This window comes from Rhynchophorus ferrugineus, unplaced genomic scaffold, assembly GCF_030347505.1.
Source record: "Rhynchophorus ferrugineus isolate W39M unplaced genomic scaffold, kcgeb_rfMv2 rfM3, whole genome shotgun sequence".
Taxonomy (NCBI): domain Eukaryota; kingdom Metazoa; phylum Arthropoda; class Insecta; order Coleoptera; family Curculionidae; genus Rhynchophorus; species Rhynchophorus ferrugineus.
Genome location: NW_027472582.1, coordinates 25,049,098 through 25,069,408, shown reverse-complemented (window position 1 = coordinate 25,069,408; position 20,311 = coordinate 25,049,098). Strand labels below are relative to the sequence as shown.

Genomic DNA, 20,311 nt, shown 5'->3' with positions numbered 1-20,311 from the left:
AGGACTGAAAGCGCGAATATACAGCTGGGGACGCCGCACGGCTCCAGTGCCAGACGCCTGGACCAGCAACGGATAAATCGATCCCTAATGTCACAGGGTCGGAATAGCCATATTCGATCACTGACAACAAACATGACTATTGGGGCTCAAATGATTTCGACTTGATGATGTCTAATTAGATTATACAAACACAAATGTGAAAAACTGACGAAATTATAATAAAAAGTAACATACAATTTTTAAATTAAAAATTAAATAATTAAAGTATTTATATGTAGTAACAATATAAAGTTTCAATTATTTAATTAATAAGTGATAAATATTTACAAACAAATTGAAGATAAATATCCCGCATAATATCAAAACACTATAGGCAATATTTTATATAGAACTACTGTCGTCATCTATTAGCCCACAGATGATATGGGCTAATAGATGATATGTTTTCTGTATTTAGAAAACTGTAAAACCGACCTATAGATGCCGCTGTCATACTGTTATTGTAAAAACAGACCTATCATTACACAGTACATACACTTCCATAATGGTGAACTGGAAATCATATGTTTTTGTAAGTGAAATATTTATGAAAAATTATTTTAAGTAAGTAATTACAATCATTTTTTTAATGTAGACTTTATAGATGAGTACCAATAGGTGATTTTGTTGTATTGAAAATGAAATCTAAAATATTCTTTGTGTGGTGTGATAGGGATTTATAATCTGTCATGGCTACAATTCGCCTTGGTATAACTTGACGTGGTTGTTGAAAATTCATTCATTTAATCAAATTTGAATATTTAGGAGTAATATTTGCCAAATACGCTTTAAAAAAGTATAGGATTTTTATCAATAAGGGATTCAACTAATAGGAGGTACAACAAAAAAGATATAGATTTTTTCGTAAAGCATTTGTAGTTGTCTGATACACTCGTTGATAGTTTTATTTGATTTTGATATTCAATGTCGCATTTCAGAGTGACACCCATTAGGTCTTTGTTTTCTAGTTACAGATAATTGGAATATATATTTTATAAAGATATGTGTACATATAGTATGTAACATATATATATATATATATATATATATATATATATATATATATATATATATATATATATATATATATATATACTAATATGTATTTATTTATTTATTAATAACAAAATATAATAATTTCATGTGTGATTTATCTTAGTAGTAATTACTGTCAGCTAAGTAACAAGTAGGGTGAAATTTTGTTTTTTAGTAATCATTTCAAAGTTCTGACTATTATTTGCTTTTAACAGCTATTTAAAATTTGTTTTTGAAAAAAATACCATACAGATTAATAGATTGATCACGTATTATAAGTTATTGCTTTTAGCAAAGCCTAAACAACTCTGAGATCGTTGAATTATAAGGGAATGTGTGTCATCAGTAAGTGGAGGAGCTTAAAACGCTTCGTCTATGGCAGATCCAGCTAACACATTCGCTGCTGCAAGCACTAGCCGCCGTAAGCGTGTGCTGCAATCGCAGCTGCGATCTGAGGCCAAGCGTCTACGGAAAACTTCCCAGGAAGATTCCAGTTCACAAACAAGAAATAACTGTTCAGTAAACAAATTAGGAGGAAATTCAAAGGTAATTACTATATAAGAGTCAAAAAATGTTTAATAAAATTGATGAATGAATAATATGTATTTGGTATCAACACATTTTTTAACATACCTTTAATGTCAATGAAATTTCTTTAAGGTTAAAACAACTAAATCATTTGGTTTAAGTAATAAAAGGGAGCGTTCAAGTTCACAATCTAAGGCTCAAGAAGACTTAGCATCTAGCTCTACAAATAAGGTCATAAAAAATAATAGTAATCAATTATATCCTAGACGTTCATCAAGATCAAACCCTATTGATCTAACACCGATAGATTTAGAAGGTCCTGAACACAAATTAAGAAAAAAAAGTAAAGCAGATAAGGGAAAATCTAAGTCTCAACCAAAAGATACAGATAACTTGATAATTTCAGAACCATCGACATCATCAGGATCTCCAAATCCCAAGAGAATTAAAAATCACCTAATAACAAGTGAAAATTTGGATTCTAATAATAAGCACAGTGAAAGTAAAAGCAGAAGTAATAAAAGGGAAAAAGACTTGGATCTTAAAGAACATAAATTCAAAGATAACGAGAAAGATCAGGTTAATTTCAGTTCTCAAGGCGACACAGATTCCAAGAGTAATTCAAAGAAACACAAGAATAAAACTGATAAACATAAAGAATCTAGTCTAAATATTGAATTAAGCTACACGTTGAGTTTTGAAGCAAGTACATCAGGATTAAACAATACATATCCACAAGTAAATTCACTACTTTTACTTTATACAGTTATATATATGTATATGTATGTAATTCCTATTTTAGCTTCATAAATATCCATTGCGCAGCCAGTCTAGAACACAAGATTCTTCAGTAGTATCTAGTTCATTCTCAAGCTCTACCAAAAGTTATCAAAGCAAAATACCACAATCGAAACAGAACTGGAAAAGGTAATTATGAGTTACATGATCCGTTACAAAGAGAAATATTCAATATATTTCTAAATCATATGCATAAATTGTAATTGATCATATATTCTGTTTCTATAAGACCTGTACCTAGCAAAAAAGAATTAGTAGCACTGGGGGCAGCGAATAGCAGTAACACTAATCTAAGGCCAGTGGCTTTATCACCACAGCATACTAATTCCGGTATCATAAAGGACAATTTATCGGAGCCTAGACTTAATAGAAGTGGCGTTATTTTAAGGAGGAGCACAAGAAGCAGCAAAGGTAAGAATTTTATTTTTCGAATTTTCTATTATTTGTTACTATACCCTATACTTTACAACGGTAAAATATATTAATAGATTTAAGCTGTAAGTTTCGTTTCATGCTTTTGAAGTTTCTAATTTTGTTTTATTGATAGTTTTGGGTCTGAAATTAAATTATTTGGGGAAAAGGTTTTAATGGTTATTATTTTATTGTATTTTCAGGTAAATACATAGTATTTATCTAATCGCCTTTTAGCATAGTGCAATTTATGCGTAATAAAATATAGATTCCTTTTTCATTAAGAATGTAATTAAAACTCAATAGCGTAAATATCGGTTGCCCTGAGCTATTTTATCAGTTTAAAATTGAATGTAATTTGTATTTATCTATAAAAGGATTCTACATTTATTCTTATTATAAGTAATAAATATTTATTAGAGCAATTTCAATTTTTACTATCTATTGTATTCATGTATCCATAGGTTAGCTAAATTGATTTTTATTTCTTGGAATATATTGGTGTACTGTATAAAACTTTACCTAACCTCATTATAAGGGTTGCAGGTATCTGAATATAAGTAAGACATTTTGCTCGTCTTGCATTAGTGTAAGTTTGGCTTCACGGTCGTTCTTATGGTACTAAAATATCAGAGTTTGAAGTAATACGTGCATAGATACAATATTTGTTTCCAATTATCAAAATTCATTGTTGAATATAAATATACATTGCTAACGCTTGGTATATAGTAACGTTATTACACGGATATTTCTCGGCAGGTCAAGGTACGTCAACAACGGGTTCGTGTGCCAGTTCGAGTGGCGGCGCTAGCGGCGGCGGGGGCGCAGCAAGCGGCCGAAGAACCGTTAGTAGTAGTGGTAGAACGCATAAAAGTGGTGTCCAAACAGGTAGTGGAATACAAGTTCAAATTCAGCCCCCTCCACCTGCATTGCTACCCGCACCACAAAATACTCGCGTAATGGCAGCTGATCAGCCATTAGCTGACGTGCCGAATACTGGTCTGTCAGGTAAGTTTATTTCCAAAAGGATAACTTTAGGTTAACATTACTTCAAATTTCCGGTTAATACATATCAGTAATCTAATATTGTTTATTTATTAAACAATAAATATATTTTTTATCAAGTCACTTAGACAAATGTCACTTACAAGTTGTCATATTTTAAAAATTAACACAAATAACAAATTATTTTAAAAATGGATAGTCAATCAAGTTTAATTAGCTTTTTATCTTTTATGGATGAATATAGCTTAGGTATTATTAGAGCATTTAGTAATTATCCTAATAATATCTTTTAGCTACAGATGAGCCTCCTTCACCTCAAGAGGCATCTCAGGCTGTACCAACAGGTGGTGCTCCGTCAGGACCAGGAGCTGATTCTGAAAGTGACGATAGTGAAGTTGGTCGTCTGCAAGCATTGCTCGAAGCCAGAGGTCTTCCTCCGCATTTGTTTGGAGCTTTAGGTCCTCGAATGCAACATTTACTACATCGAAGTATGGGATCTAATAGCTGTAAGTTCATAAAATTTAATGTTAAAAACGTCTTTTCATATTTTTATATTTTATTCAGCTGTCGCTAGAGCTCAAGCCCTATTACCAGGTCTACAAGCAACTGGTGATGAGGGACAACAATTACAAGCCGTAATTGAAATGTGTCAAGTATTGGTAATGGGGAATGAAGAAATCTTAACAGGATTTCCAGTTAAACAAGTTGTTCCAGCCCTTATTAATCTTCTTCAAATGGAACATAACTTTGATATTGTAAGTTTTTTTTGTGTAATTTCTTTTTCTTACTTTTATCTTGTTAGATCAGTTAAAGGTTAGTATTCGATCAATTTGTTGTATTGTTAATCTACTATACAAAAAATTGAGAGAGTTAGCTTATATATCATATTGGCATGTATATTTATATATATATATATATATATATATATATAATATATATATATATATATATATATATATATATATATATATATATATATATATATATATATATATGGGTATCATGAGGGTTGTTTACAAAATAGCCATATTTCTGATATTCCTTTAAATATGCCTAAAGTAACATATTTGCATACCAGGTGCAGTCTCTTTTTAAGGTTAGGTTGACTGTGTATGCTTTTGCAAACAATATTTTATTCCCTAAATGTATCGTTTTTATTTATTTAATTTTGTATTTTAGATGAATCACGCGTGTCGTGCTCTAACTTACATGATGGAAGCCCTACCAAGATCTTCTAATGTAGTAGTTGATGCTGTTCCTGTTTTCTTGGAAAAATTACAAGTAATTCAGTGTATGGATGTGGCAGAACAGTCATTAACCGCATTGGATATGCTTTCCAGAAGACATGCAAAAGCAATTTTACAGGCTGTATGTATTTAGTTATAGTTCTGATAAACGTTATTTTTCATATACATTTTTTAGAGGGGAGTTTCAGCTTGTCTGACATATTTAGATTTTTTTCCAATAAATGCTCAACGAAATGCTTTTGCAGTTACCGCGAATTGCTGCATAAATTTAACATCGGAAGAATTTCAGTATATTCAAGTATGTTTTTAACGATATATTATTTATCAATTTTTAACTATTTATATTTTAGGACTCATTGCCTTTACTTGCCTCTAGGCTCACACAACAGGATAAAAAATGTGTTGAAAGTGTATGTTTAGCGTTTTCAAGAATTGTTGATAGTTTTCAGTTAGAGCCTGCTAGATTGCAAGAAATCGCCAGTCCTGAACTTTTGACCAACCTACAGCAGTTGTTGGTAGTAACGCCGCCTATAATAAGCACAGGAACGTTTATAACAGGTATAAATAAAATGAAAAATATTGTTTATATAAAAGTAAATTTAATGTTTATTATTCCAGTCTTAAGAATGCTATCTGTAATGTGCGCAAATTGTCCTGATTTAGCTTTAACGCTATTGAAACAAAGTATAGCTGAGACCCTTTTATATCTTTTGACTGGATCGGCAGAAGTTAACCAAGACAATATCGAGCTTGTTCCTCGACAGCCACAAGAATTGTTTGAAATAACTTGTTTAATTGGCGAACTTATGCCAAAATTGCCTACAGGTACTTAATATAATATTGTGTATTATATATATTGTAAAAGCTATTATTTCCCAGATGGTATTTTCTCAGTGGATTCTCTGTTAGAAAAACAAGTAGTTATAGCAAAAGATCAGCCTATTTGGCAGTGGAAAGATGATCGAGGCTGGTGGCATTCATATGGACCAGTAGATATAAGAATTATTGAATCAGCACATCAGAATGGTGAAGATGAAGTTAGTTTAAATACTTTAGGTAAAAAAATTGTTATAATTGATTACTTAAAATTAAGCAATGTTTTGCTTTATTTACAGGTAGGATATACACAATTGATTTTCATTCTATGCAACAAATTAACGAAGATACTGGAACGGCAAGATCTGTACAAAGACTAAGTACCCCAACAAATAACCGAATGGGAGCACTAGAACCAATGCAATCCTCAAATAGGCCTAATTCTGCTAGTCGTGATGCCCGAGTGGCTTGTTTACGCGAAGAACGTGGTCTAGCTGCATCTTTTATTAGGTATTATACTTTTCATGAAGTACTGACATTAATTCATATAATTTTACTAAAATCTCAATTACAAATAATATATTGCTTTAGGTTATGTTATTCACTAAAATATATGAAGTTTTATACATTGTAGATCACTATTTTCTGTGTTATATGAAGTATATTCCTCAAGCGCTGGTCCAGCAGTGCGTTGTAAGTGCCTAAAAGCTTTGCTGAGAATGGTTTATTACGCGAGTCCAGAACTATTGAAGGAAGTATTAAAAAACCAAATAGTGAGTAGTCATCTAGCTGGAATGATGGCTTCCAGTGATTTAAGGATTGTTGTTGGCGCTCTACAAATGGCTGAAATTTTAATGAATAAACTTCCTGACGAATTTGGTGTCCATTTTAGGTAGTATTAATTTTTGTTAAAATGTTAATGTAATTGACTGATTATGTTAATAATTTAGGAGGGAGGGAGTTCTTCATCAAATTAATAGACTAGCAGATCCTGAGGTTCCTCTTGGCGTTAGCCCACCTAAATCAGCCAGTTGTAGTTCTGCATCATTTTTATCAGCAGTCGAATCTCAACCAAGCACTTCTCAACCCTCTAGTAGCAGTACAAGTAATTTACAGGTTACTGCAAATGGATCGGCATCACTAGTAAGTTATTTCTATTAGTGTAATCAAAAATGTACAAAAACATTTGTTTTATTTAAATTAGGTTAATACACCCTTAACCTCTGCAATATATACTTCGACACCAGAAACGCGGTTACAGGATAGTGATGTACGCTCGCCAAGCCCAACCGTGAGATTAGGAGATGTTCTTAAAAGGAAAAGAGCTGCTAAACGAACAGGAGTTAGTAATGCGAATAGATCTAAAACAAGACAAGACGATGTTTCCCTTTCTCCTTCGCTTATGCAGGATTTTTTTAGTAAAGCTGCATCATGGGCTTCTGCTAATTCTACCACACCCGCAGCAAACCAAAGATCTAGGTAATAATTTCTAAATAATTTCAAACTAAATTCTATCATATGCTTTTTTTTAGATATACTGGTTCGTCATCTAAAAGTAGTTTTCTACAAAGTTTAAATCCGGCCCGATGGGGTAGAAGCGTAAATTCAACAAACGAGAGAAATTATAGTAAAGATTCCTTGACTAATATTTCTAAGTCTGCATCTAATTCTCATATTACAGCTGGAAATAGAGAAAAGACAAGATCTTGGATAAGGGAACAAGCAAATAAATTTATTGAAGCATATTCAAGTAAGTATATTTTTAACTTATATTTTGTTAACTATTAAACCTAAGGAGAATTATGATTGATCTGGCTTTTTCATGCAGATCCTAACAATAATTTTCCTAACATAAATATTGGAGATCTCTGTGTTTGTGATTTGAAGTAGTAATCAAAACATCGTTCCTCTCCATACAAATTATATATATATATATATATATATATATATAAACTGAAGAAAATAAAAAAAGAATTTAAAAGAAATAAGGAATAAAATATAAATTATTGTAGGTCATGAAGATGAGCAGCATCCGGCCACAACAGTTCTAACTAGATTAAAGTTTGCCATTGATAAATTACCTACAGGGAAATGTGCAGAAGCATTGCTTGAGTTGAGGGAAATTTTAATCGAATCAGATATTTCTCCATTTGAAGTTAATTATTCTGGTCTTATTAAAGCCTTACTAGCGTATTTAGCGGACGTCAATGGTCCTTTTGATAGGGAACAACGCCTGAGAATTTTACTCAACGTTTTTGCTGATTTTCCATTGGAATATAATGTTAAAGAAATAAACAGTATAAATTCAACCTGGATGGGAGCATTAGTTCAAAAATTAAACGGTAATGTATATATCTTTAGATTGATATTATATCTAAATTAAATATATGTATTCAGGTTGTGTATCGCAACTTGAACAGTTCCCTGTAAAAGTGCATGATTTACCAGCAAATTCTGGGGCTGGAAGAGGTGGAACAAGTGCTTTGAAATTCTTCAATACACACCAGTTAAAATGTAATTTACAAAGACATCCAGAGTGTAATAATTTGAAGCAGTGGAAAGGTGGTACAGTTAAAATTGATCCTCTAGCTTTAGTACAAGCGATTGAAAGATATCTAGTTGTTAGAGGTAGGTATTCTTAGAATATTACACTACAATATATTTAATTGCACTCGTTTTAGGTTTTGGAAGACTGAGGGATAAGGATAGTACTGAAAGTGATGATGGCGATTCAGACACTGACATTGATGATACCTTAGCAGCAGTTGGCATATCACAGTCTGGTACTAGGCATAAGTTACAATTTCTCATAGGTATTTATTGTTATATATATATTTTTTTCCTAATTACATTTTTAATTATCATTAGGTAATAATGTTCTTCCATATAACATGACAGTTTATCAAGCTGTAAGACAATTTTCAAATAATGGGAATGATCAAAGCGAAACTGATACTGATAATGAGACTCCTTTAGGAAATGCAGGAATATGGGTTCAAACTCATGTAATTTACTATCGGTTGGTATATTTTATTACCTAATAATAGCACTTGCCGTGATTATATTAAAACTAACAGTTATTATACTCATTATAACTATTTTCAGGCCTTTAAAAGAAGAACCTCCCATTGCTAGCCATAAATCTAGTACAAGTAATAATCCATGGAATCATTCTAGTCGAAAGGGTAAAGGTTCTTCAGGCAAAAGCACGAGAAGAAAAGGTGATGAATTTTGGATAGAAGGTAAAATAAAATATTAGTATATAGTGTCAGTGAATAATTTTATATAATATATTTAGGTATAACACCCACAGTTCAATCACCATTAGCGCCATATTTAACAATCCATCTTCCTGAATCAGTGGCTATTCAAGATGCATCATTAGAAGTTTTATGTCTTCTTAGAATTCTGAATGCATTGAATTCATATTGGAACTATTTATATCCTAATGTGGAATATAAACCTATTTTACCTAATTCAGAATTTATCAATGCAAAAGTAAGTAATATTTTTTTCATAAAAAGTACATAGTAACATAATTATAATTTATTTCAGATTGCCGCAAAAGCGAGTAGGCAATTACAAGATCCCTTAGTAATCATGACTGGAAACTTGCCTAATTGGTTACATCAAATTGCAACAGTTTGCCCATTCCTGTTTCCTTTTGAAACAAGGCAGTTATTATTTTATGCTACTTCTTTTGATAGAGACCGAGCTCTTCAGAGATTATTGGATATGAGTCCAGAGCTAAGTTCCAGTGATTCACAGGTATATTTTGTAGTAAATGGACAAAATAGCCTTTATTATTATTTTACTTGTAGGAAAGGGTAACACCTCGATTGGATCGTCGGAAGCGAACAATTTCTAGGGATGATATATTAAAACAAGCTGAACAAGTAATGCAAGATCTAGCTGGATCCAAAGCTTTATTGGAAGTGCAATATGAAAACGAAGTAGGTACTGGCTTGGGACCTACATTGGAATTTTACGCTTTAGTTTCCAAAGAGTTGCAAAAGGTTAGTCGTTTTATTGCATTTTTTAACAGTTTAAAATTGGATTTGTGTCTATAAAAACAACCATTTTAATTAGCTCAAACTGGATTTCAAGTAGCTTCACATCCATTTCAAGAAAGCGCAATTTCTACGTCTATTGGATAATTTGTATCAGATGTAACTAGGCTTGCTATATCAAAGCTTTACCCTTCTTCGGTGATCTAATATTAATAACTTTGCAAATATATAAACATTAGTACTACCAATGAGTTGGCATCAAACTACCAAGTATCACCAATTCGTATACTACACGAATTATTAGTAAAATTAAGCAATTGTGCATTCATATATAAGGTAAAAACAATTCAATAAGAATATATTCATTCACTTTCATCATAACGGTTCAGTAGTAATAATTTTGGGCAAATGGTAATTTGATTTTTTTTAATGTGAAAAAGCATCTGTAAATTCCTGATATCGTTATAACTGAAATTAAATTAGCATGCGAGCTTTTATACGCTTAACTAATGTTTGTAAAGTAATTATTTTAAAAACGAATTAATTTATCTCAATAGTCACACAAATCAACAAAAAGAAGTCTAAAATAGTAATCATTTTATAAAAGCTTAAGTATGGCAATGTATAAATTTCGCATGTTAACTCAAAATTTAAACATTTGTTTAATATTTTAAATCAATTAATAATCAAAGTGGAAGTGTGAGTTGTACCTTCACAGACAAATGCATACCACCTTTCAAACACTAATAATCAATCCGCCTTAACAACACCACATACTTTTTTGCCATTCGCTAAGCTTCAAATTCCCAAAAAATTAAACAAATTATATTTCAGAACTATCTTTTTAATAACGTAAATATTAAAATTAATAAATAATCCCTATTAACCTATTTACATTTATTCAATCTTGAACTAAAATATCCAGCCAACGTAGCATTACACGCGGAATCGCCTTGAATAAGGATAGTGCAAATTCTGCTTCAATAATCCAATAAACTGTTCAAAGTAACTATGATTAATTGATGATCATAGTCTTTAAATGAAGCACAATTTATGAAAAGAACAAGTAATTTAAAGAAATATTACTGGTTATACTATTTTCGTCTGTAATGTTATTCTTATTATTTATTAAATTTATTAAAAAAATTTTTTAGCATTCGTTAGATTTATGGTATGCTCCAAATGCCAATCAAAGTGAAAGTGAATATATCCACAATCAGTCAGGATTATTCCCATGTCCATTGGGTAGAGGAGCTAAGCTTGGTCCAATAACAAAAATTAAAAGCAAATTCAGATTTTTAGGAAAATTTATGGCAAAGGCTGTGATGGATTCAAGAATGGTAAATAGCCAAATATATTTTATGGTCTTTTATATAATAATAAATGTTTTAGTTGGATCTTCCATTTTCTCTTACATTTTATCGGTGGCTGTTAGGTCAGGAATCGTGCTTAACAATAGCTGATTTACGATATGTTAACCCTGAATTGTATGTGACAATTAGAAAAATGCAAGATATTGTCAGAGAAAGAGATGAAATACTACATAATAATGATTTACCAGAAGAAGAGAAAATTGAACTTGTAAGTATCATATTATTGTTCTCTTTTATAATATAATATATCTAATAAACTCTTTTTTTAGGTTGAAAAACTTCACTATGATGGTTGCTCAATTGAAGATTTAGGATTGGATTTTGTTATACCTGGATACAATGTCGAACTTATTAAAAATGGCAAAAATACCCATTTAACTATACATAACTTACATCAATATGTAAAGGTAAGTCACACTTTAATTAAATACATTATAGGGAATATAATCTTACTTGAAGTATTAATCCATTTCTATTCCTCTATTGACTGCTGTTCTAATGCTAAATAAAATAAACTTACTACAGTTTGATAATTTTTTTCAATTTTCTATTGGTATTTTATTCCACACCATTAATGATAATTAATTTATACTGCTATTACTTACAATTAAGTAAAATTTACAATTCTAGTGACCCTTGATAGTTATTTAGACTATATTGCTCATTCATCATCAACAAAACATGTGTGGAAAATGAATCCTGTATACTATCTTGTCTGTTCTATATTTCTTTATAATTTCTATTGATGTAGCATTACTTAATATAGGAAACATTCTTGTTTTCACAGGTATTATCACATTGGTTATTGGTTGAAGGCGTTTCTCGACAAATGGAAGCTTTACGTGAAGGTTTTGATTCAGTATTTCCTTCACGGAATTTACGCGTCTTCCAACCTGACGAGCTTGAACAAGTGTTCTGTGGTAGCCCAAAGGTAGTATTATAGTAGATATTTAATAAACAATAGTATAATAATTTAACTTAACAGGATAATGTCTCTGGTTGGGATGTGAAGACTCTTATGGAGTGCTGTAGACCGGATCACGGATATACTGCTGATTCCCGAGCCATTCGATTCCTCTTTGATGTTCTAAGCTCGTATGATAGGGAAGAACAGAGAATGTTTGTGCAATTTCTGACTGGTAGTCCAAGGTTACCAGTAGGAGGTAAGTGGCTCTAATATTTACACAAACCTATGGACGTTCATTATTAAAATTTGTATAGGTTTTAAAGCTTTGTCTCCTCCATTAACTGTTGTACGGAAAACGTTGGAACCTAACATGAACCCAGACGACTTCCTTCCTTCTGTGATGACATGTGTCAACTACCTCAAGCTGCCCGATTACTCAAGTGTCGAAGTTATGAGAGATAAACTAAACGTTGCCGCATCAGAAGGCCAGCATTCGTTCTATTTATCGTAAAAAAACATATATCCCAATCATTTATAACAAATCAATTAATTATAGAATAACGTCGGATTTAATTGGCTTTTGTTTTAAGACAAGTTTAGAAAAATATAATAGGTGGCGTATTAAAATTCCCAGGAAATATTGACTATGGGATATTGGAATATATTTTAATACATTTTTTTATTATTGAGACCCAATTTAGTTAGTCATTCTGAAAATATATAATTTTTCCTTGTAAATAAATAATCAAAATTGTTTCCAGCTATTATATTTTATTCTCGACGTAAAGGCGGAGAAAATTTGATAAAAATTTTATATCAAATAATAGTACATTTGTAAACAACTGATATATTTTTTTTAGCCATCCTCGGACGGTGGTTGAAAGTGTCTTATTGAAAAACAAACACTTAGCTTATATATGTGTGTTCTGTTGATTTAGTGTTCAGTTAATTTAATGGCGCGTCGATATTATGGTGATTATTCGGGAATTAACTGATGTGCAATGGACACTTTTTATAGTGACATATCGATTGGCAACGAACGTTTATTACTGGTTTCTTTGCAGAACGGAGAACTATAGTGTTTTTCTAATAAATTCATTACAATACTACAATTGTGTTTTATATTTTAGATATCTTAAGATTATTTGTAATGTTATTTGGAAGAAAATTTTATTTGTCGGCGAAGAAATCGGCTGTTGAGAAATATATTAATTGCCAAATGTACAGTTTGTCGGGTATGATGCCTCGGCTTTATATTTAAATGAAATTGCATGTAGTTTTAATTTTAGATTATGTTTCAATAAATTTGTATACATGATTACAGCTTTTTATTTTATAACATGGCCTGAAAAGTACCGACGTAACAAAGAAAACCCGTTTTTTTTTTTGTTCAAAATTGTCTTTATTCATCAACGTAATCTCCAACAAGAGCCAAATAATCATTCTATCGCCGCTCTAACATTTCAATATCACTTTTCTAAAACGATTTATCTTTTGATTCAAGCTAGGCCAGATGATCGTTTTGATTACAAAGGGAAGTGATGTATCTGTTTCATCCATTGTCACATATCGACGCAAAAATTCCGGTTACGTTTAAACATGACCAAACACTACTCAGAATTATCAACACATTCTTGTTTTTTGGCCAACAGTGAGCAAACACGGTACCGATTTTGAACAGAGCTTTCTCATAGTTAAATGTACATGCAATATAAATAAAACCAACACGTTGTTTTGGTGTACTTACGATATTAGCTAACCCACGCAATTTCACTTTTCAATCATTCAAAACAATTTTATGGATTTTTTTGTTTTTTGGTGTTACCACCTCATTTGTACGTCCACTGCACCATCGGTGTGTCTACGACCACTTTTGAAGTCAACAAACCAACGTTTTATTGTTGTTTCTGATGGAGCGTAGTCCTTATGACACTTTTCCAGCAATTGCTTCGCTTAAACGGTATTTCTTCCAATAAGAAACAGTGTAAAAATAAAAACAGTAATTTTTTTTTGATCCATTGTTTTGGAAATAAAAGTAGCGTCACTCGTAGCATAATAACTCACAAACTTATGAATAGAATATCATGAAGTTTTAATAGCTTTCTTTTGAAAGTACTAACTGAAAAAGCGGTGAATGCAATAAAATTAGTGCCATCTATGTGTTAGGGCCCCGACTTTCCAGCTCATATGTTAATAATGTAGGTTTTTTCGTTATAATGTTTGATTTTGAATTCAATTGTCTTATAGTATTCCTAAACCTACTAAATAGTCATTAATTTCTGGACGTAACAGTCTTAACTTTTCTACTTTATCTATTCCATCCATAAGACCTCATGTTAATCCAATGCGTAAATGATCCTTCTCGACTGCGAAGAGGTAGAGCTCTTAAATGTGTAGTATTTTGGTATGCCCCTTTCTTTACCACTCCGTTTGCTACTCTAACATTTCAAGAAACCCTAAATTCTATCGTACATTGTACTATTTCTAATTCCAAGAGCCTTTCTTTTTTTTCCTCTCCCAAATTATATCCTTGGGAAAACGAAGTAAGAGGTAATCGATTAATTTTACTTCAAACAAAATCAAAACTTTGTCGGTAATAAATATTTTAAGCACGAGACCTTAAACAATTTGCTCCCTCGGCGAGCAAACTCCAGATTAATCCTATCCAAGAGTAATAAATGTACATATATGAGTGACCGATCATGATTACATTGCATATTGCATCAGAGTCTAAAGCTGCACTAATACCCAATTTGTACGATATTTAATTTCGTCAAGTAAATAACTGAATCTGAATATTCGGCGCATTGATGAAAATAAGGTAAAACGTAGACCAATTCCCTGCGCACGCATGTGTTTTTTGTGAACGCGTCGATCAGCTCCATCCGAATACTCATGTCTGTACCCACCATTAGACACAAGCAAAAATGCTAGTGTCAGAAACCTATAAACATTTTGTTAAATCAATCCAGTAAATATAGACTTTCTTAAAATTAATAGCTTTAGAGCAATAATCATATTTTGCTAATTTTCCATATTTACTTAATAAAAATTAGGCAAGTACAATATAATTTATTATATTATAATATAAAGTATCAATTATTCAATCAATTCATGCAGAGTATTTGCACCTTATTTTCCTAATAATTTACAGTTATATAATTATTTGAAATAATAATTAAAATATTATAAAGTAGTATTTGATGATGAAAACAGTTCTTCCTGTACAATTGACATATTCACCTCAGCTTCAGGATCTAAATCCTCTTGTTCTATTCTTTTTGCTGCAATGGCTTTTAAAAGGGCCTTTCCTTGTTCTTTGGTCTAAAAACGTTAAAAATAGAACACAACTTCTCGATTTTATCTCTTTAACGTTATAAGTTTTACTATCTAACCATTAGGTTATTGTTTATCATTATTTTTTATGTAGTTAACCTATTCAATAATCATAAAATCTAATATTATTTATAAAATTAACCAACCTCTTCACACTCCATACATTTATATGCATATGTGTTTGCATCATCCAAATTCCCTTTCTTCAAATAATAATTAGCTAAGTACTGAAGAGCATTATAATAATCTCTTTGTTCCTCTGGTATTTTATCATCTCTATCTTCTTCTCTTAAACAGTATTCAATATAAACTGCTGCCGCATTTTCTATTTCATCCAATTTATCATATAGTCTATAAAATGATAATGATAAAATAATAATCCTGTAAGATTATTTTTATTAAACATTAATGTAATATGTTTACTTTGCCAATTTAGTTAATGCTGAACCTTCAATATCACCCATTGTACATGCTTTATAATAACATTTTAAAGCATTTTCTGTTCGATCAAGCCTCTCGTATGTTTCTCCTAGTGCAATAATCATCCTGCTATCATTAGGTTTTAATTGCTGAGCTTGTTTATAATAATATAAACAATAAAAAGGCATTTTCAAAATTTCATATGTTTGCCCCAAACCATACCAAGCCCTATAATCCCGAGAATTTACTTCTAAAATAATGAATAGTTTATAGAAGATCTATATAATTCAATTTATTACCTATAGCATAGCGATAGCTTTGAATAGCAGCATTTGTATTTTTCATCTCCATATATTCATGGCCCATAAGTGTCCAGGCTGATAAAAAATTTGGATTTAGTTTAAGAGCTCTTTTAAAGTATAGAACAGCTTTAGCATGATCAGAACGCAAACTGTAATAATTGCCTAAAATATTACTGTTACATTTATAACTCTGCTACATGGAAATGTGAATAACTTACCTATTACGCAACATGTCTCGACTCTGTATTTATCTATACTCGCAACTTTATGAGCAAGATCCGCCAAATCCGTTTTTTTCTCCAAAACATACAGTAAGTTAGAATAAATATCCAAATTATCTAAGCGATATGGATCAAATTCTAAAATTTTTTTGAACATTTCTATGGCGTCTTCTAATTCTAAAAAATATTCGTATTTTTATTAATAAAGGAGTCATATAGATCAAGTGGCCTTTGAAGATATTACATTGACAATTTTTAAAATTCTATTAAGAAATAATGACAGAACAAAAAATGAAAAACCAAAAATTAAGTATTTTAAAATGCAAAAAGGTATGTGCAAAATCGGATGTTGTTTGGCTAAAAATGACTTCATCTGTTCATTATCTATCAAAAGAAGAACAAGCATATTTTATCAAAATTACTGAGGGCGTGTTTGGTTATAATGAAAATATCAGAAGTGAATGTTTGAAAATGTTATCAACTGATTATCATATATCCCTAATTGAACCTTTTTTATGCATATTTATAAAAGAAACAATCTACCAGAACATTGTAATGGCAGATTTAACTTTGTTGATTTATGCTGTCCGAATGGCAAAAAGTTTAGTTAGTAATAATAATTTGATCTTAAAACCTTACATTCATGAAATATTGCCACCTATTTTATCATGTATTTTGGCAAAAAAGATATCTAAATACTATTATGATAACCACTGGACCCTAAGAGACTTTTCAGCCTATGTTGTTGCATCCATATGTAAGAAATATAGCAACAATATTAATAATATCAAAGAAAGGCTTATTAATATATATAAAAGTGGAGTTGAAGATTCAACAAAAAGCCTTACTACTACTTATGGTGCTATTAAAGGACTTAGCAGTCTAGGACAAGATGTTATAATATCTTATCTAATTCCAAATATTAAACACATAAGCTCAAAATTACAAAACACATTGGTAGCCAAATGTAACATTTTTCATGCAGATTATCAAAAACAACAAATGAATGAAATTAAACATATAAGAAATCTCATTGTAAAGGTATGTTCTCCCATAGTGTATCAATTAAATCATGAAAATGATTGCGAATTTACATATATACAAGAATTTGGATGCCTAGGAAAAGCCTTGTATCTTCAAATAAAAAATATATCAAATACAGGGCACAGGAGAACTCTACAAAACAGATCCTTTGATTTTAGTTTCTAATAATTATTTTTGTAATTAACATTATGATGAATTAACATATGTAAAAGTAACTATAAACCTAATATATTAAATATAACATTTTTTAGAACATGTACTTACTTCTCATATTATGATATGCTAGAGCTATTTGTGACATTATATAGGTGCAATTTTGTATACCCATTGAATACAGCTCTTCATACATTTGCAAAGCTTCTTCATTATTAAGTTGTTCTAAATTTGTATGGGCCATAAAAAAGAACTTCATCCAGTGATCTGGTAATTGATTACTGCAAGTTTTATTTTTGTCACTAATTAATTTTCCCAGTTCAAACCAAGCCCCCCAAAGCATTGGCTGTTCTTGTACAGATTTAATAAAAATGTCTACTGCCAATGTCTTCAATCCTAACTTCTTTAAAACTAATCCATATAAGTATATTGAGTAACCATCTAGTTTATTATCATAAAAATCACTTTTCAACTCTGCACACAATTCCTTTAAATTGTTATTTTGAGTTGGATTTGGAGGACAATTAACGTCCGTCATATTATCAATCTTTTTCTTCTCTATGGATAAATATCTTGAATATAAATATAAAAATCTTGATTTAGGAGAATGAGAATTCTTTAGGAAATGAGCACATCTATCATATTCTTTGATATTGAAATAGGATTTTGCCAATAAAAAAGCGGCAGTTTCATTGGGTGAATCATCTAACGTCTTAAATTCTCCATCAGCTTTAATAATTACGTGACTTAACGCAAAATTTAACTCTGATAGCCATTTAACACTTTGTAACAATCCTCTTTCCGAACATTCATGAATAGCTGTAAGCAATTCATACTTCATCGATTTAAAATCTATCTTAAAATCGTTCATTATGAATTATTAGGCAAAAATATTGGATTACTGTATAAGCTTCCTCATTTATTTAAAATCTATTATTAGGTTATATTGGTACTTAAACTGAAATATATAGGTTATAAGTAGTGTTGGGAAGTATCGACTGAATACGACTATCGACTGTTTAGTAATTGACTACTTTTTATTTTCGACTGTTCTAGTCGCAATTTTTGTTCGACTGATCTTACTACTTTAAAAAAAAACCCTGTGCGTTCGGTTATAATCCTAATTACCTTTCGGGTATAATCGTTTATTTATGACCGTTTATTTTTTTTACAATATGGTGGGCATTTACGATTTTTTATTTTTTCTATCTTTACGGTGCAGCATCCAAGAGAAGCAGATAGTTGAGGTCTTAGAATAGCGAGATATTTCTCTATTCTATGCATGAGTTTAGACTTCCGATAATAAAAGTTGTGTGCTGTATCACAATTTTTTCTATGTTCATTATTGTATATTGCGTTACTGCGTGTTTACTAGTGTGTATTAGATTAGTGATTGAATATTAATCATGTTTGAAGAGAAAAAGAAGGACATTTTTAAATTAACTACTTGGTTAGTTGATTTTAAATGAAAAAATATGAAGATTTTATCTTATATCAGTTATGAACTAATTCAGTTGTAAAAATAACTTACTGATACTGACAAATTGGTAGAATTAAATATAAGTAAATGTATGCTATATAAAATCAAAGCAGTGAATTTGGAGGTGAGGTGAGGCAAAGGTTAACAACTTAATATAATACTTAATTATATATATATATTTCCACAATGTAATTGTTATATTCAGTCGCTAGTTTTTTGACTATCGTTTTCAGTCGATTGTTCGATTGTTCCCAATGTTAATATTTTCTTAGTTTTATTTTCTCCATAACCTTCAATTTTCTTCTTTGTTAAGCTTGAATGGTATAACAAAGCTTGCTAATGGTTTAATACTGGTAAATATAGCGAAATATTTTAACATTTTCCTACTACAATAGGGAAATAAAAATATCATTATAAACACTATCTACACAGGTAAAATATTGCCTTTTGTTATTTTAGATCGAAAGCTAAACACGCAACAACAAACAAATCCTCCCCTCTTTGTACCAGTCGGTGGTAAGATATTAAATTAATTCCATAAAATTGGTACGGTTTTCAAGCTTGTGAGTTTTGTTAGTAGTAATGGTAGATGTGAAAGACGACATGAATAACGATACCGAAAACTACGCGGGCGATCCTAAAAATGTACAAGAATTAACACAATATGTAAGTATAAATATTCTGTAAATCTTAAAAAAGGTATATTAACATAATTAAATAATTAGAAAGCAAATTTTGTTAAACGCTCACATTGAAAATGTACTTAATTTTCATCCACTCATGTTATCCATTTTTTAGGTTCAAAGTTTACTTCAAACCATACAAGATAAGTTTCAAAATATGTCAGATCAAATACTGACACGCATAGATGAAATGGGTACTCGTATAGATGACTTGGAAAAAAATATTGGTGATTTAATGACACAAGCTGGTGTTGAAGGTCCAGAGAAATAAATTTTAAGTACCAATAAGTATTGTGTTATGTTACATATTATTTTGTGTTTTGTTTAGCTATTTTTTAGTTATATGTACATTTAAGAATAGGAAATGTAATTTAACCGGTATTCTTATTTGTATTATATGTAATACACATACAGAATGTAATTTGTAGATGGTTAATAATAATTTGTAATGTTTTTATTTGTTATATTAATAAAGAAAATTTGCTAAATGTTGTTTGTAAAAA

General features: G+C 30.6%; 3 protein-coding genes across 23 annotated transcripts; 2 read left to right on the top strand and 1 right to left on the bottom strand.

Moving 5' to 3' along the window:
• Positions 1 to 501: 501 nt before the first annotated feature.
• Positions 502 to 13,487, top strand: ctrip (E3 ubiquitin-protein ligase ctrip). 8 transcript variants are annotated; one of them, XM_076398712.1, is made up of 33 exons: positions 502 to 603; positions 1,367 to 1,620; positions 1,735 to 2,340; positions 2,405 to 2,529; positions 2,630 to 2,811; positions 3,571 to 3,819; positions 4,110 to 4,322; positions 4,381 to 4,571; positions 4,996 to 5,184; positions 5,239 to 5,361; positions 5,414 to 5,621; positions 5,682 to 5,888; positions 5,943 to 6,119; positions 6,179 to 6,389; positions 6,514 to 6,771; positions 6,830 to 7,022; positions 7,084 to 7,358; positions 7,412 to 7,506; positions 7,561 to 7,629; positions 7,892 to 8,221; positions 8,277 to 8,507; positions 8,561 to 8,692; positions 8,748 to 8,898; positions 8,985 to 9,121; positions 9,178 to 9,377; positions 9,435 to 9,647; positions 9,701 to 9,895; positions 11,044 to 11,229; positions 11,282 to 11,470; positions 11,532 to 11,669; positions 12,050 to 12,193; positions 12,248 to 12,425; positions 12,484 to 13,487. In XM_076398712.1, exons 2-33 carry the CDS (start codon positions 1,450 to 1,452, stop codon positions 12,678 to 12,680), a joined length of 6,363 nt encoding a protein of 2,120 aa, XP_076254827.1. In that variant the 5' UTR covers positions 502 to 603; positions 1,367 to 1,449; the 3' UTR covers positions 12,681 to 13,487. The 8 variants fall into 8 exon arrangements, with proteins under 8 accessions (XP_076254827.1, XP_076254826.1, XP_076254823.1 ...); XM_076398713.1 differs by having other exon boundaries at positions 504 to 603; positions 1,735 to 1,945; positions 2,009 to 2,340; positions 7,412 to 7,629; XM_076398714.1 differs by having other exon boundaries at positions 513 to 571; positions 1,735 to 1,945; positions 2,009 to 2,340; positions 7,412 to 7,629.
• A 1,710-nt stretch (positions 13,488 to 15,197) lies between these two features.
• Cdc23 (cell division cycle protein 23) lies at positions 15,198 to 18,616 on the bottom strand. The gene is made up of 6 exons (XM_076398716.1): positions 17,757 to 18,616; positions 16,446 to 16,625; positions 16,225 to 16,389; positions 15,929 to 16,175; positions 15,652 to 15,856; positions 15,198 to 15,493 (listed from the first exon to the last, which is right to left on the bottom strand). Exons 1-6 carry the CDS (start codon positions 18,514 to 18,516, stop codon positions 15,356 to 15,358), a joined length of 1,695 nt encoding a protein of 564 aa, XP_076254831.1. The 5' UTR covers positions 18,517 to 18,616; the 3' UTR covers positions 15,198 to 15,355.
• Positions 18,617 to 18,969: 353 nt separating this feature from the next.
• Positions 18,970 to 20,296, top strand: LOC143192911 (uncharacterized). Of its 14 annotated transcripts, none has more exons than XM_076398730.1 (4): positions 18,970 to 19,095; positions 19,585 to 19,641; positions 19,706 to 19,791; positions 19,924 to 20,296. In XM_076398730.1, exons 3-4 carry the CDS (start codon positions 19,708 to 19,710, stop codon positions 20,077 to 20,079), a joined length of 240 nt encoding a protein of 79 aa, XP_076254845.1. In that variant the 5' UTR covers positions 18,970 to 19,095; positions 19,585 to 19,641; positions 19,706 to 19,707; the 3' UTR covers positions 20,080 to 20,296. The 14 variants fall into 14 exon arrangements, with proteins under 14 accessions (XP_076254845.1, XP_076254842.1, XP_076254837.1 ...); XM_076398727.1 differs by having other exon boundaries at positions 19,703 to 19,791; XM_076398731.1 differs by lacking the exon at positions 18,970 to 19,095 and adding an exon at positions 19,130 to 19,249.
• The last annotated feature ends 15 nt before the right edge of the window (positions 20,297 to 20,311 follow it).

Bases quoted from the DNA above. Each gene is read 5' to 3' on its own strand.
- ctrip (XM_076398708.1), top strand. From the start codon at position 1,450: ATGGCAGATCCAGCTAACACATTCGCTGCTGCAAGCACTAGCCGCCGT. The intron at 7,630-7,891 runs GTAAGTATATTT...AAATTATTGTAG, and splicing joins ATTTATTGAAGCATATTCAA to GTCATGAAGATGAGCAGCAT. The intron at 9,896-11,043 runs GTTAGTCGTTTT...AAAATTTTTTAG, and splicing joins TTTCCAAAGAGTTGCAAAAG to CATTCGTTAGATTTATGGTA.
- Cdc23 (XM_076398716.1), bottom strand. From the start codon at position 18,516: ATGAACGATTTTAAGATAGATTTTAAATCGATGAAGTATGAATTGCTT. The intron at 16,626-17,756 runs GTAAGTACATGT...AATATTTTTTAG, and splicing joins AGCATATCATAATATGAGAA to AATTAGAAGACGCCATAGAA. The intron at 16,390-16,445 runs GTAAGTTATTCA...GTAATATTTTAG, and splicing joins CGAGACATGTTGCGTAATAG to GCAATTATTACAGTTTGCGT.
- LOC143192911 (XM_076398730.1), top strand. From the start codon at position 19,708: ATGGTAGATGTGAAAGACGACATGAATAACGATACCGAAAACTACGCG. The intron at 19,792-19,923 runs GTAAGTATAAAT...TCCATTTTTTAG, and splicing joins TACAAGAATTAACACAATAT to GTTCAAAGTTTACTTCAAAC.